Source organism: Danio rerio, chromosome 18, assembly GCF_052040795.2.
Source record: "Danio rerio strain M-AB ecotype USA chromosome 18, GRCz13ab, whole genome shotgun sequence".
Taxonomy (NCBI): domain Eukaryota; kingdom Metazoa; phylum Chordata; class Actinopteri; order Cypriniformes; family Danionidae; genus Danio; species Danio rerio.
Window position 1 is genome coordinate 2,357,135 of NC_141038.1, and position 16,411 is coordinate 2,373,545.

The following is a 16,411-nucleotide window of genomic DNA, read 5'->3' on the forward strand; positions in this document are numbered from 1 at the left end:
AAGAGTAAAATGCATGCTAAAAACAGCTCAGCAAACCTTTAAACCAGCATGCATTTAATTAGAATATCATGCAAACTTTCTTTAGGACCACCATGAGATGTGCAAGAATCCAAAAAGACATGAGAGTATTAAAGATTAAGTGCATTGCTTTTCTTAAAGTCTACGAGTTTACTCTGTGCATTTGCTCGAGTAAGTGTAAAATGCATGCCTAAATTTCAGACCAAACATTTCCATAGGCATCCATTTAATTAGAATATCATGCAAACTTCACCACGAGAGTCATTTTAAGAGTGTAAATGGAGTGATGGTGAACCTCACTAACACCGTAGTTCAGAAGTGATGCCTGGTGTTTGACGTGAACGCGCACAATGCCCTCGTTTCCCAAATGTTCAGATTGGTTGCTGAAGTGTCGGAGGATATCACGTCTAGCACATAACACGACCTTTAATTAGAAACTTGCCGTTTTTTTATTCCCCCCCCTCTCCTTCCCCATCCCCGCGGGCGAACACCTCGCTTATATCTCTCTCTCTCTCTCTCTCGCTCGCTCTCTCTCTGCAGCGTTAATAAACATCCTTGTATCCTACCCTCGGGCTGCACCAGTGAAAAGATGCAAACATACTTCATTAGAGCCGTGGCAATAATTTGTAAGCTAAATACGCGATGGGGCAGATGAGAAAAGGATCTGATAAAGAGTCGCGCAGACGCTCAAGGTGGGAGAGACGCTGAACGCAGCGTGAAGGCAGCGGCAGCATCATTTTTCTCCATGGCTTTCCCGTTTGTCTGCTTCCAGGAAGGGAGAAGCATGTCGCGCCTGTCTCTGACCCGGTCTCCGGTCTCTCCTCTGGCCGCGCAGGGGATTCCTCTGCCGGCGCAGCTCACCAAAGCCAACGCGCCCGTGCACATCGACGTGGGCGGACACATGTACACCAGCAGCCTGGCCACGCTCACCAAATACCCAGACTCACGGTAAGACCTCTCACCTCACTCTCTCTCTTGCTCTCTCTCTGTGCGTGTGTGTGCTGTTACGTAAAAGTGTGCACTCAGCAATGCATTCAGAAAGTTGTGTGTATTTATGTGCATTATGACTTGTGTGTGTGTGTGTGTGTTGTGCATTTATTTGCATTCTAGAAAACGTTTCTGTTTTAAGCTTAAACCCTTAAATAGTGGGAGGTTTTTATTTCAGTATAAACTCTTTCAACTAAGTCTCACTACACTTATGTGCTGTTTGTACAGACTACTTATTTAAAATGAGCTGAAACAAAACATTTCTTGTGTGTGTGTTTTTTTTTTTTTTAAACAACTTAATTGTTTGTTGTTCAGTCCACTTAAATTGGTGAAACTTACTAAGTTAACTTGAACCTTCAGGTTGTCCCAACACAAATTGTCACCTTATGCTGAGTTCAGACTGCATGATTTTCAGAGTAGTCGTGTCACAGATGTTTTCACACCGCTTGACTCTCTGGGCTTGCGTTTGGTCGCTGCTTTGTTTACACTGCAAGATGGATCGCCGACAGGGACATTCACATTGCATGACTTTACTATAGGAAGAATCGCCGACTACTTCGTGTTTTTGGCTGTGAGACGTAGTTTGGACGTCGTATATCTTTTGTTATTAACTACATAATGAGAAAGAAGCCTTTAATGGGGTAGAACATGTACATGTTTGCTCACCTGGGTTTGAAGGGAATTAGCCATTTCTCCTCAACGTTGATAATAAAATAAGTTCTTTCTGTATGAAACGTCAAACAGACACGGTTGCTCCTGAGTCCTGTCAAACCTCCACTAGTTTTTCCTCCATTTCGTGGGTCCAAATAAACCGAAAAAGAGCGCTTTACTTCTCCCCCAGCCTCCCGCTGGCCTGCAGCAGGTATACGCACACACAAGTGAAAGCTGCTCTCTCATTGGCTGTAGGCGATCGCTGATGTTATTTTCAGTCAAAACTCAATTCACACGGCGTGATTTGAATCGCCGACAGCTCCAGATATTCAGCACGCCAAATATCTCACAGGCATCGGCGACTCATCTGCGATTCTTTCAGATCGCGTCTTTGATAGTTCATACTGTGTGATTGTCACTCACGTGCACGAGCAGCGATTTGCCTGTGATTTCAGGCATTTGTCGGCGATTTCTCAAAACCTGTCGGCGAGCTAAAATCACGCAGTCTGAACTCGGCATTAGAATTATAAGGTTGAGCAATTCCAGCGTGGATGTGACATTTGCAGTAAAAACTCAAAACATAAATTCACATAGAGTATATGTTAACATTATGTTGAAACGTTGGTTTATATTTTCCAGAACAACTGACCACGGAGTTAAGGAACCAGAAAAATATCCATCTGTAGACATGTTTTGTATTTTAAATGTGGAAAATAAACTTGCGTTATGGATGTGACAAAAAAAGCCTGCCGGTTTACAGTACACAACACACTTTGTAGAAATTCTGTGTATTAAACTGCACAACCCAAAAGAAACAATAATAATCAAAAGGATAAGAGTCGGCTCACTATAAAACAACAATGATTGGGTTTATTTTATTTAATATTTTCACATTTATGAGGAAAAGATGTCGTTATGGATGTGACATGTCTCCGTTATGGATGTGATGGATGTGAAATTGCCACTTGTGTGACTTTGGTTGATCAAATAGAATAGTTTGAAAACACTGACAGATGCATTTTTGAGTATTTCTAAAGTCCTGTAAAATACTTGCTCACCCAAAAAACCCAGAAACTGTTTCCTGTTTTTTGGTGAAAACTTAATTTTTTTTATGGCAAGGTTGACTTTGCACGGAATTGCTCGGTTCTGTCTGACATTTTTGTCTAAATTGAGTTATTCACATATTCTTATTAAATGACATCTTATTTACATTATGTGATGTTCTTGTTTAAGATGTTTACATTTTAGAGTGCTTTCACACCTGTGAATCGATTCAGTTGTTCCGAAACAGAGATTAAAATTGTTACAGTGTTGCTCTTTGCTCTTGGAGCGGTTCACTTTCACACTGCAAAGTTTCTAATCGGACCAAAAGAGCTAAAACAAGTCACGTGCGAGTAAACTCTCCTCACATTGGTCAGAGTGTCAGGGTTTATTTTGCAGAGTCCCGCTCAGCTGTCAGGAGAGGTGGTGGTTTGGTGGTGATTGACAGGGAGCGCGCGACGTGTCTGAGGAGAGATGCGGTGGGGAGGGGTGAGAAGGGTGCGCGACGATGCCTATTTGAGGACCGGGAGGGAGATGCGAGATTACCGGGAGATCATCACTTGTTTGCGGGCATCCGGAGACTCGCGAAACTTCCCGCCCTACTCATAATTCTCTCTTCATATAGCCGTAAGCCTATTACATATCCATAAACACTGTGACATAACCGCGCTCGGATCAGATCGCTTTCTCACTGCAATCGAACCGCTCCAGGGTTCGTTTCAATCGAGCCGAGACCACCTCATTCAAGCGATCTCGGAGCGATTACTTTGGCGCAGAACAGAGCGCGATTGCCCTGTTCACATATGCCAAACGAACCGCGCTAACTGGGCAAACGAGACACGTTCCCAAACAAAAGTGTAGGTGTGAAAGCACCCTAAGACTTTTTATTTAAAAAACAAACATGGTTTATCTACAAAGCTGAACTCTAGCTTGGCTCTATGCAGTTCTTTCTGTGAGCCAATCAGCATTTTTAATGCACCCACGAGGACCAATTAGGATCAGATTTCTTGGCCATTTCACCAACCTGCTCTGTTGACAGCAGGAAAGACCAGAAAGAAACACAAAATCAGAGTCGACTAAATGATGCTGCCACACCACACAAACTTGAGATGTGTGTAAATGTGATGATTTAGAAGCATTTTTGGACATTGAGATGAAATGTTACGTTTTACATTGTTGAAAAAGAAACTAATATTAAATAAAATCTATATTAAATGTGAAATATTTATTGTATATAAGTATATATAACATTTATTTGTGTATATATGGTAGGTCAAACGTTTTTCAGGGTTTACTGAACTCATTTGCTCATTGTCTGTTTTCTTTTAAAGTGTTTAAATTTGATATTAAAGGGCAAATACTTTATTTATGGGGCATATAATTCAGTAATTAATATAAAGCATAAAATATTGTGAATAATAACATATTAATTAGATAAAATTAACATCTTCACTGCACACTATATTTAGCACAGCCTTGTGTGTGTCATTTAAACCAGAAAAAATATTAATCCTGAAACATGAAATAAATGTTAGAGTAAGCAAAAACTCAACTTTCTCAAGCATCAGCATATTGTTACAACACAAAATTATACATTTTTTAATTGTATTTCTTGAAAAGTAATGCTATATAACCTTTTAATTCCAAGAGGAAAATGACTCTTCAGAATGAGAAGGATCTATCTGCATTTACTGTGTTTTTTTACTCCAATTTGCAAATGTAAGAGAACTTTGATAGTTTACATTTAGAGTGTTTTTAGGGTCTCTGTCATGTTAATGTATGAAAGGGAACTGTTATTGTTTACTATATGGAATGCAAAAACTTTGAAGCTCAATATCTCAAAATCATTTCGAGCGCAGACAGAAACTTAGAATTTCAAGGTGACGAAATGTGGAAGACTTGAATGCTGTGCATTGATTGTTTCAAGCTTAAACCCTTAAATAGTGGTGCATGTTTTTTTTCAGTACATATATTCATTAGTTTGTGCTAAGTCTCACTATTAACTAGTGGCTTGCTTATTATTAAGTTATCAGATGTTACCTCATAACTTAACCCAACTACTACACTGTAAAGCAAATGCTGTGTTCCACACAGCTGGTTTGTGTTGAGGAATTAAGTTAACTGATTCGTTTTGACAAATTGAGGTGGATTGAACATAAAATAATTTAGTTGTCCCCCCCCAAAAAAAACCTCAAGTATTGTGTTGTTTCAGCTCAATTTAAATAAGTGGTTTTAACACACAGCATTTAGTTTTTTTGTTTGCGTGCAGAAGACATTATAGTGTGCTTTTAAGTTTAAGTAAGTTTTTATTTTGGAGCAACGTAATTGTTTTATGTTCAGTTAAATTTGTAAACTTATGGTAATTGAATTGCTTCATGTTGTCTTAACAAATGTAGAATAACGTGAATGGTGTGCGTTGATTTTTTTAAGTTTAAAACCTTCAATAGTGTTATGATGTTTTTTTTCCGGTATATACTCAAAACACTCTTTAGTTTAAGTAGTAATTCTCACTATTAATAGTGGCTTGCTTATTATTAGGATATCAGATGTTTATTAGTACTTGGATTTTATTCTACATCAATTATCCTACCTAATACCTTAACCCAACTACACTGTAAAATGCTGAGTTCCATTCAGCTGATTTGTGTTGGGACAACGTGAAGGAATTAAGTTAATTTATTTGTTTTGACCGATTTATGTGAATTGAACATATAATAATTTATTTAATTGTAGTTATCCCTCCGAAAAACTCAAGCAGTGTGTTGTTTCAGCCAATTTTAAATAAGTAGTTTGAACAAACAGCATTTTATTAGCGTGTAGAAGACATGAATAGTGTGTATTGATTATGTTTTTAGCTTATGTTTATTTACCCACAACACAACTCTTAATTTTTTTTTTTTTTTTTTTTGTGGAACAGCTTAATTGTTTTATGATCAATTTAATTTGTAACTGCGCCAATTTAATAACCTAATGTTGTCTCAATACAAATGTGGAAAATCATTAAGGGTGTACATTGATTGTTTTAAGATTAAACCATTAAATTTAGAGATTTTAGTGTGATATATTCAGATAACTCTTTAGTTTAAGTACTACTTCTCACTATTAACTATAGTAGCTTGATTATTATTAGGATATCAGATGTTTAATAGTACTTAGATTTTATTCTGCATCAACAATCCTGCCTAATACCTTAACCCAACTACTACACTGTAAAATGCTGAGTTCCACACAGTTGATTTGTGTTGGGACAACATGAAGAAATTAAGTTAACTTATTTGTTTGACCAATATAAGTGGATTGAACATAAAACAATGTAGTTGTTCTCCTGAAAACCTCAAGTGTTGTGTTGTTTCTGCTTAATTTAAATAAGTAGTTTGAACAAACAGCATTTTTTGTGTGTAAAAGACATGGATGATGTACATGCACTCAGACATAAAGTTACGCATTTGTATTTAAAGGGTCCATATTGGTGCCCCAGAAGTATATATTATTACCTAAAAATTTGAAGGGGAACACTTTTGTACTTTTTAGGTACTAATATGTACCCTTGAGGTATTAATATGAACCTTTATAGGTACAAATTTGTACCTTTTCAAAAGGTATTGCCCCAGTGACAGCTTACATACCTTTATTTCTGAGAGTGTGATGATGTTTTTAGCTTATTATGTTTATTTACCCACAACAAAACTCTTATTTTTTGGAACAATTTAATTGTTTTATGTTCAATAAAATCTGCAAACTTAAGTTAACTGAACTCCTTGTATTCCTTGTATAAATCATTGTATTGATTGTTTCAAGCTTAAACTCTTAAATAGTGTTTTTTATTTCAGTAAATATACATTACTCTTTATTTAAAGTAATAATTCTTACTATTAACTAGTGGCTTTCTTTTTATTAAGATATTAGATGTGTATTCATGTTTAGATGTTCTGCATGATTTTATCCTACATCAGTAATCCTACCTAAGACCTTAACCCAACTACTACACTGTAAAGAATGCTGGGTTCCTCATAGTTGATTTGTGTTGGGACAACATGAAGGAATTCAGTTAATTTGTTTGTTTTGACTAATTTAATTAGATTGAACATAAAATAACTTGGTTGTCCTCCCAAAAAACTCAAGCATTTTGTTTCAGCTCAATTTAAATAAGTGATTTGAACAAACTGCATTTGTTTTTGCGTGTAAAAGACATGAATGATGTGCATTGATTGTTTTTAGCTGATTGTTTATTTAATCAAGTTTTTGTAGTTTTTTTTAAACAGCTTAATTGTTTTAAGTTTAATTAATTTGAACTTAATTTAATTGTTTCATGTTGTTCCAAAACAGATGTATTGACTGTTTTAAGCTTAAACCCTTAAATACTGGCGGGGTGTTTTTTCAGTATATATTCGCATAACTTTTTAGTTTATGTAATACTTCTCACTATTAACTATTATTATTTAGCAAGCCACGAGCAGAATTATTAAAATTAAGTCAACTTAACAGTTCCAAATTACAGTGGGTTTACTTTATTTTTAAGTCATCATGGTACTTTTAAGTCAATAGGTTTACTCACTTTAATCAACTAATCACTTTAATTTTTGCTGCTTTTTCAAACCACTTATTTAAAATGAGCTGAATCAACACAATTCTTGAGCTATTTGGGAGACAGCTTAATTCTTATGTTCAGTCAACTTAAATTTGTAGAAAAATAACTATCTAAATATATATAAATTAACTTAATTGATTTGTGTTGGGACAACATGTAGGAATTGTGTAGAATCCAGCGTTTATCATAGTGTATTAACTAGTGGCAAGCCTATTTATTTATTTATTTATTCTGATTTCTGATTGGAGAGAGAGAATAGTATTGCAATTTATTGCATTTGATCTGATAATAAAAAGCTTTTTAAGTGTTTGTACTGAGATGTTCAGTCTGCTGAGTGTGATCTTCAGCTGATGGGTTGCATTTTCAGTGGTGCAGTTTGTGCAGACTAATTTTGGCATGATTTATTGTAGTTTCTGTTTCGCATTTTTATGTTGCTATGAAGTGTTCAGTTCTTCGATTTGTTTGTTCATTTTAAGATTGCATTAGAAACATAATTTATGTTTTTATACCTCTGAACTATGCATTTCGAGTGTATTTTAATTAGAATTGTGTGTGATTTCGTTTATTTATATTGCACATTTACATTACCATGGGAATTAAAAGTACTTTGTTAAATAAGAATTAATAGGATAAAATAATCCCAAACTAAGTATAAGTAATTAAAGTTGATAAAACGATTTATTAAAACTTAATGGTTGATAAATTAAATTAAATTAAATTAAATTAAATTAAATTAAATTAAATTAAATTAAATTAAATTAAATTAAATTAAATTAGGGAAATAGCACAGCTAAACAAATGTATTTTTAGTGATTTTTCTTTGTTTTTTTGCTTTTTGTTTAAAATGAGAATTAATAAGAGAATAATTACAAACTAAGTATAACAAATAAAAATAATTTCAAATATTAAAACAGGTTTAAAATTTTTCTTTTTCTTTTTCTTTTTCAATGAGAATAATATAGAATAATCACAAGCTAAGTGTAACAAAAAACGTAACTAAAATTATTAAAACATGTTATTAAAATGGATAAGTTTTATTAATGAATTTAATTTAATTTAAACAAATGTGTTTTTGGTGATTGTTTTGTTTCACAATACAATATTTATTTAGAAAACATTTAAAAACAACCAAGGCTGACCAGAGTGCTGTATATACAGCAGGAGTACTAAAGACAGAGAAGAAACCAGAATATAAAACAAACATTTAACAAAAGGAGTATCAAAAGCACAAGAAAATAGACAGGTCTTTAAAACAGCCTTAAACACAGAAATGGAGGGCGAAAGTCTAATGTGAGTTGTTGTTAAAGTGTTCGAGCGTTTGCTGTTGCTGGTCCTAAACTCTGGATCACCTCGTTTTTAAGGCCTGTTCTGGGCACGGTGAATAAATTGAGATCATAAGATCTCAATGATTGAGAGGGGGTATACGGACAGAGCAAGTCAGGAAGCTACCGAGGTGCAAGATTATTGACGGCTTTGTAAACAATTAATAACATTTTTAGATCAATTCTGTATTTAATGGGTAACCAGTGAAGTGCAGTTAAAATTGGAGTCACCAACTCATACTTGCGGGTGGCAGAGAGTATCCAGCAGCTGTATTTTGTACCAGCTGCAGACGAGAGGGAGAAAGTTTCTCTGGGATAAAGATGGCTTGACTTTCGACAGTCATCTGAGGTGGTAAAAGCAGGATTATATGACAGTACTGATCTGTTTGTCAAATTTAAGTTTTCATCAAACATAACACTGAGATTTCTTGCACACTGGGTAATATGTGGGGCCAAAGATCCCATGTTGACATTTAACAGAGAATTTACTTCGTGCCCAAATACAATTCCTTCAGTTTTATTTGAGTTTTTCCAGCATTTAACAGTGTTGTTTAATCATTTCAAGCCATGCAAACATGAAAAGTTGTGCATGAAATACACCTTTTTAATAAGTTGTGGTCTCCAAAAACTGATTTCAATGTTACTAATGATCAGAAATGTTTCTTGATCATCAAATCAGCATGTTAGACAAATTTCTGAATAAATATGTGACGTTAAATCTGCAGTAATTAAGCTAAAATAATTTGCCTTTTTAACAAGTGGAATAAATTACATTTTACAATATATCCACTTCAAAACGAGCAATATTGATTAATAAAATTATTTCACAATTTACTATGTTTTTAATTAAATACATTCATTATTCGTAGTTTATATCTAATGCAATAATTCATTCGTTCATTTTCCTTCGGCTTAGTCTATTTCTAAGGTCGCCACAGCGGAATGAACCGCCAACTATTCTAGCATATGTTTTTGATTTTTTTTTTTTTACAGTGGATGCCCTTCCAGCCGCAACCCAGTATTGGAAAACACCCATACACACTCACAATTATGCACAATCATACACTACGACCAATTTAGTTCATCAGTTCCCCTATAGCGCATGTGTTTGGACTGTGGGGGAAACCGGAGCACCCGGAGGAAACCCACGTCGACATGGGGAGAACATGCAAACTCCTGGAACTCGAACCAGCAAACTTCTTGCTGTGAGGTGACTGTGCTAACCACTGAGCCACCATGCTGCCGCTAATGCAATAATATCACATCTTAAGCGTTAAGAAATGCCATTCAGAGTGACTTCCAGCATTGAATGCAGGCTTTTATTAGTCAACAAAAGACTGACCATCCGCACACGTTAACACCTACTTTCACTAATCACTCTGACAAGTGGGAAAGCAAACACACACACACACACACACACTCTCTCCCAGCGCTTCCAGCTGACAGCTAAGAGAGTCCAGTTAAAGAAGCTTAAGCTGATGGTGTCTTTTAATAGATTGATCTCTTAATAATGCAGAGCGGGAAGAGAAACTCGCTCTATAACTAATGTGTGAACATTCATCTCCCCGCAGCTCAGTCTGCTCAACTGACAGGACATATGAAAGTTTCATGCTCATTCTGTGCGCTTTTCTGACAGAGATCAGCACTTGTGAACAGGAGCTAATGATCCTGGGCAGTGTTTTCAGGAGTATTGCAGTACAAGTGACATGACTGACCTAATAATACAGCTTTTTAAGTAGCAAGTAAAGTAATTTGTCACTTTAAAACATGAAGTAACAATGTTTGAGTTGAAAAATCCAACGCGAGTTGCTTTGAGTTTGATTAATAAATTGCTGGATTATAATTAGCATAGTCGTAATGAATCACGCACTCAACGATAGGCCTGTCACCATGTCTATATTTTGTATTATGATATATTGCACCAAAATATATTGCGATAAACGTTATTATTGTCATTTTAAGACCATTTTAGATGCATTATATAATGCCGGAATAATAAAATAATATCATCATAAGGCAAGTGCACTCTTACAAAGAACACATCGTATTTTATTCTTAAGAATGTTTTTATGGAACAAAATCAATGCCAAAAGTATTGAATTAAAAAGCTTGTTGAATTGCACAAACTGCAAAAAATAATACACCGTGTTAACAAGTTCTTGCATTTTAATGACTTGAATTGCAGGGTGGGTCGAGGCAGGGGCGCAGTAGGTAGTGCTGTCGCCTCACAGCAAGAAGGTCGCTGGGTCGCTGGTTCGAACCTCGGCTCAGTTGGCGTTTCTGTGTGGAGTTTGCATGTTTTCCCTGCCTTTGCATGGGTTTCCTCCGGGTGCTCCGGTTTCACTCACAGTCCAAACACATGCGGTACAGGTGAATTGGGTAGGCTAAATTGTCCGTAGTGTATGAGTGTGTGTGTATGTTTGTGTGGATGTTTCCCAGAGATGGGTTGCGGCTGGAAGGGCATCCGCTGCGACCCCTGATGAATAAAGAGACCAAAGCCGAAAACAAAATAAATGAATGAACATTTAATTTATATTTATTTATTTGTTTTATTTATTTTTAAATAAACAATAATGACTGATTGAATATATATTAAATATAATGCTTATTTTTCTTATTCGAGAAATTATTTCAAGCTGAAATTATTCAAAAATATTTATAAAAAATCTAAAATAATAATTGTTTATGATTTTATATATATATATATATATATATATATATATATATATATATATATATATATATATATATATATTGAATATAAAGATTTTTTTCTACAGAAATTATTTCAGTCTGAAATTATTAAAAAATATTTATTTTATAAAAATATAAAATAATGTTAATGATTAAATATACATTGAATATAAAGTTTTATTTATTTATCTATTTATTTTAGAAAGTGGGGCAGTAGGTAGCAAGAAGGTCGCTGGGTCGATCCTCGGCTCAGTTGGCGTTTCTTTGTGGAGTTTGCATGTTCTCCCTGCATTCGCGTGGGTTTCCTCTGGGTGTTCCGGTTTCCCCCACAGTCCAAAGACATGCGGTACAGGTGAATTGGGTAAGCTAAATTGTCCGTAGTGTGTGAATGAGTGTGTGTGGATGTTTCCCAGGATGGGTTGCGGCTGAAAGGGCATCCGCTGCGTAAAAACGTGCTGGATAAGTTGGCGGTTCATTCCGCTGTGACCCCGGATTAATAAAGAGATTAAGCCAACAAAAAAATGAATGAATTATTTTAGAAATTAAGTCTGAAAATATTCAAAACTATTTATTTAAAACAAATAAAAATTTGTGATTATTATTAAATACGTCTCTCTCTTAAGACTCAGTTTTAGCAAAGGTTTGTCTCTCAATATTATAAAGCTATCATAACAATAACAGTAGTGTGTTTACTGCTCTGAATGAGACTGACAAGAGTGTGTGTGTGTGTGTGTGAGAGAGAGAGAGAGAGAGAGAGACGGGTGGGGGAGACGAGGAAGAAAAGAAAAACAGGCAGCATTTTAATTGCTTTTTAAAAAAAGTGCAGATGAAAAACAGCGTTTGCCTGCAGGCGCATGGTGAAATTCTAGCTGGAAGAATTGCAAGACCATATGAGAAAGGACGACCGCAGGCGCTACAGGGAGATGAGTATTGGTTTTTTATAAAGCATTTTGCATCGATTTCCAAAGGGGGGAAAAAGAGGGAGCGACCGAGAGGAAAAACAAGAGCTTTAGAAAGTGCAGAAGGTGAAGACGGCCCGGTTTGTGTTTTCAACAAACAAAAAGGAAAATATTTGAGCCTTTTAAGTTATTGATGCATATGTTTATTATTGCATCTTTAAATCATTTCTTCATATTCTTGAAAGTCGGATGGAGAAGAGCGCATGCATGACATTGTGCTTTATAATTCCTTTTTTTTAGGGGTTTTTCACTTTTTATTGAGATGAGATAAGATGGTGAAGGACAGACAGGAATGTATAGGGAGCAGAGAGAGGGGAAGGATTAGCGTAGGACCTCGACCCGGTAGTCGAACTCTGGTCAATGTGAGCACTATGGTGCGATATGGCTATTGGCGCAGACGACATTGTGCTTTAAATGAGGAGAAAAATACTGATTAATTAATATGAGCATCTGGTAGAGCTCGCTGAACTGTGTTTGTAAATCTAAAGATACAGGAATAGTTCTGTTGTTTCTCTCATTAAGACGTCTTCAAACAGAGAAAGAACATTTTAAAAAGACAATATTTTAGCCTTTTAAGTTATTCCTGCATATGTTATTGTATTATTCTTATTGCATCTTTAAATAATTTCTTCAAATTCTTGAAAGTGCAGAAGGTGAGGAAAAGCTGTGAATGACACTTTTTTTATTTCAGTTTGATTATCATTGTTTGATTAAGTCCATATTAAATGTAATGTCTTTTAATTATCATTTCAGAAATTATTTTAGTCTGAAATCATTCAAATATATATATATATATATATATATATATATATATATATATATATATATATATATATATATATATATATATATAATTTAGATTTTTAAATAAACAATGATCGTTTATGATTAATTATGTTTTTTTTTCTTATTTCAGAAATTATTTCAGTCTGAAAATATAAAAAAATATTTGTTTTAATCTACAATAGTGAATATTATTATTAAATACATGTTAAAAATAAATTTTTATTTGTGTTTTTTCCTAAATATTTCAATCTGACTTTATTAATAATGACAGAGAAGAAAAACCATACACTGTAAAAAAATGGCCGTGATTTCAATGGTAAAAAACTGTAAAAATGTTACAGTACAAATCCGTAACCTGGTTAACAGTATGTTTACTTAATATATACGGCGAATAACCGTAAATTGACTTTCCCAGAATTCCCTGCATGGCACATCACTTTTTATGCCTTCGGTTGACATTAATGTGGATCTTTTTAGTTGTTTCCCCATCAGTTTTGTACATTAGAGCAGGGGTTCCCAAACTTTTCAGGCCGCGACCCCCAAAATGACAATGCCAGTGAGTCGCGACCCCCAATATATTCTGAGGTGGTTATAAATACAGAAACCTTGCATGCAATGGCGCACACACACACCAATGGACCCAAGTCTATTCTTCTTTTAATTTTTTTAATGTATGAGAGCTGTAAATGGGCAACAAAGTTTTACCAGGTGTTATGAAATCTGCTGCATCTGACACTATTGCTGTGTCTTTAATATAATGTAATTACCCCAGGGGTTGCAATCCAATAGAACTAGTAACTATAAGCTACCATAGTAACTATATGGTATAAACAACTATTTTTTCTCTTCAGTAGGTTATGGATAAAATATGGTAATTCTTATGGTTTTATAAAAATAAAAAGATTTTTGGAAATCACCAGGCGACCCCCCCCCCCCCCCCTTCATTGTCCCGCGACCCCTCGGGGGGTCCCGACCCCCACTTTGAGAACCATTGCATTAGAGATTTATGTTACATCTAATGTTGATAAACTATGTTGATTTCATGACTTTAATTGTATGCGTGTTACCATACTGCTGTTTAGTAGCTGTGTGAATGACACTGAGCACCTTCTATCGTTGATTGTGATGAGCATTGGCTCAATATGTAACTGCCTCATCACCACCTGCATGTGGGTGTGCTAACGTGTCTAACTGTTTAACAAAAGATGTGTAGATGTTGATCATTCAAAGTACAGACATATTACCTCTATAAATTAATAAAATATGGTAATTTACCGTAAGAATTAAAAATTACTTTTACGGTTTGTACCGTGCTTTTAACAGTAAAGCACTGGGAACCACAGCTGCCGTTTTTTTACCGCAAATTTTACGAAATTTTTTTTTACAGTGTAGCCTTAGAAAGTGCAGAAGGTGAAGACGGCAGCATTTTGTGTGTTCTGCAATAACAAAAGACAATATTTTAGCCTTTTAAGTTATTGATATGTTTATTATTGTATCTTTAAATGATTTCTTCATATTTTAGAAAGTGCATAAGATAATAGTGCAAACAGACAACAGTGCAAACAACGCTCCCATTTCTGTGTCCATGTTGTTGTTTACAGTGAAGGCAGGTCTGCTGAGGACAGCTGGAGAACAGTGCATGAATGAACTTTTGTGTTCTTATTTCAGAAATAGTTTAGGAAATTACTCAAATACATTTATAAATGTATTAATATATGAAATTTATTAATAAAAAAAGTAAAAAGCAACGATTGTTTGATTACAGTTTTTCTTGTTTGCTTTGACCTGCTTACAGAAACTATAGGATCCACTCCATTTTCCTCATCACTATCCCAGCAGAGCAGTAGACGGGTCTTGCAAATGCATCTAAAAAAAAAACTCTTTCTCAAAACTCCAAACTCTATTGTTCGAGCTTTGGTAACCGAACAGAAACCATCTATTCCTAATCATTAGAAACTACTAAGATCAGTATGAAATCACTGAAGCACTGTTTTGACACTGCTTCACACAAATCTTCAATTAGCAGTCAGTCTGCAAACATTAAAAACAGTGTAAGGTTTGTGTTGTTCTGTGCCAACATGGTCAATAATGTCCTTTACTCCCAATAGACTTGACTGTATATTGGTTTACATGTGTTTTCTTTAATATTTACAGTATTTTATTACTTTTATCTGTTTTGTTTTTTTACAGTATTTCAGTTTTCAGCCACAGTTTGAAAAACATCAGGAATTCAATATAAATTTAATCAAAACAGTTCTTGTTCTGGACTAATACTTTACAAAAAGACAAACATGACAGCCCAAATAGAAAGACAACAAATGACATGGCCAATAGGCTACAATGCAATACAAGCTGTATGACATTCAAAAGTTTACATTCATATAATTGTTGATCACCTTTTTCTAAATAGTCTGTCTCTAAAAGTGAGGGGGACGTATCCCCCTGTTGCTACACCCCTGGTTGTTGTTGTTGTTGTTGTTTGAGTAAATGTACACACCAAAACTTCAATCTTGTCCATTTTTACAATTAAATGAACTCTAAAATCATAATAACAGTGCGTTACATTTTCTGAAGTTATAATTTGACGTTAATCTCCTTCTTGCACTTCTTTGTATGAATACGTGCTGCTGCCGATGTTCTGTGTGTTTCTGAGAGTCTGGACTGATCCAGGAACTGTAGATTACTGTGATAATGCTGATCACATCTGTCTGCAAACGGAAGGAAAAGCTGGGCGTGTGTGTGTGTGCGTGTGTGCGTGTGTGTGTGTGTGTGTGTGTGTGTGTGTGTGTGTGTGTGTGTGTGTGTGTGTGTGTGTGTGTGTGTGTGTGTGTGTGTGTGTGTGTGTGTGTGTGTGTTAGAGAGCGCAGACACTGACAAGCTGCACCTTTTAGCTCATTAATATTCATGACCATTCCAAATATGGTCAATAAGGAATTTCTATTTCTAGAGCACCTTTCTAGCGTGATAAAAGCCATGTAAATCCATTTCTGGAGTATTTTGAGCTTTTCAAATCTACAAAAACCTACAGTGTAGATATCAGAGAGCTGATTGAATCAACGCACTGTCACTTTTAAAGGTTAGATGTTTACTGAAATGATCGCATTTTCCACAGATTACATTACAAACAAACATTGTTTGGTGATGTCTCTCATATTAAGAGCGTGTTCACGTTTCTGTCAGTGCTGCTTTATTTTCTGATATGATGTGGGAGTTTATTAATCCGCAGTGAATGAGAAAGATGTGAAACACTCGTCTTTTCCTCCCAAATCTGACGAAAGCCTCTTGTTTCTGAACCCATAGTTTTGGCTGGCTGCTAATAACGGGCAGAAATAAATGCTAATTGTTTTGATGCATGTAGAGGAGGC

At 35.2% G+C, this 16,411-nt stretch overlaps 1 protein-coding gene across 5 annotated transcripts in view; it reads left to right on the top strand.

Moving 5' to 3' along the window:
• Positions 1-16,411, top strand: part of kctd15b (potassium channel tetramerization domain containing 15b) — a 48,795-nt gene that overhangs the window by 6,916 nt on the left and 25,468 nt on the right. For 4 of the 5 annotated variants that reach the window (NM_001003527.2, XM_087291882.1, XM_087291884.1 and 1 more), the window contains 1 exon segment: positions 791-966. In NM_001003527.2, coding sequence (NP_001003527.1) covers positions 803-966 — 164 coding nt within the window. In that variant the 5' untranslated portion in view covers positions 791-802. 5 annotated transcript variants of the gene reach the window in all.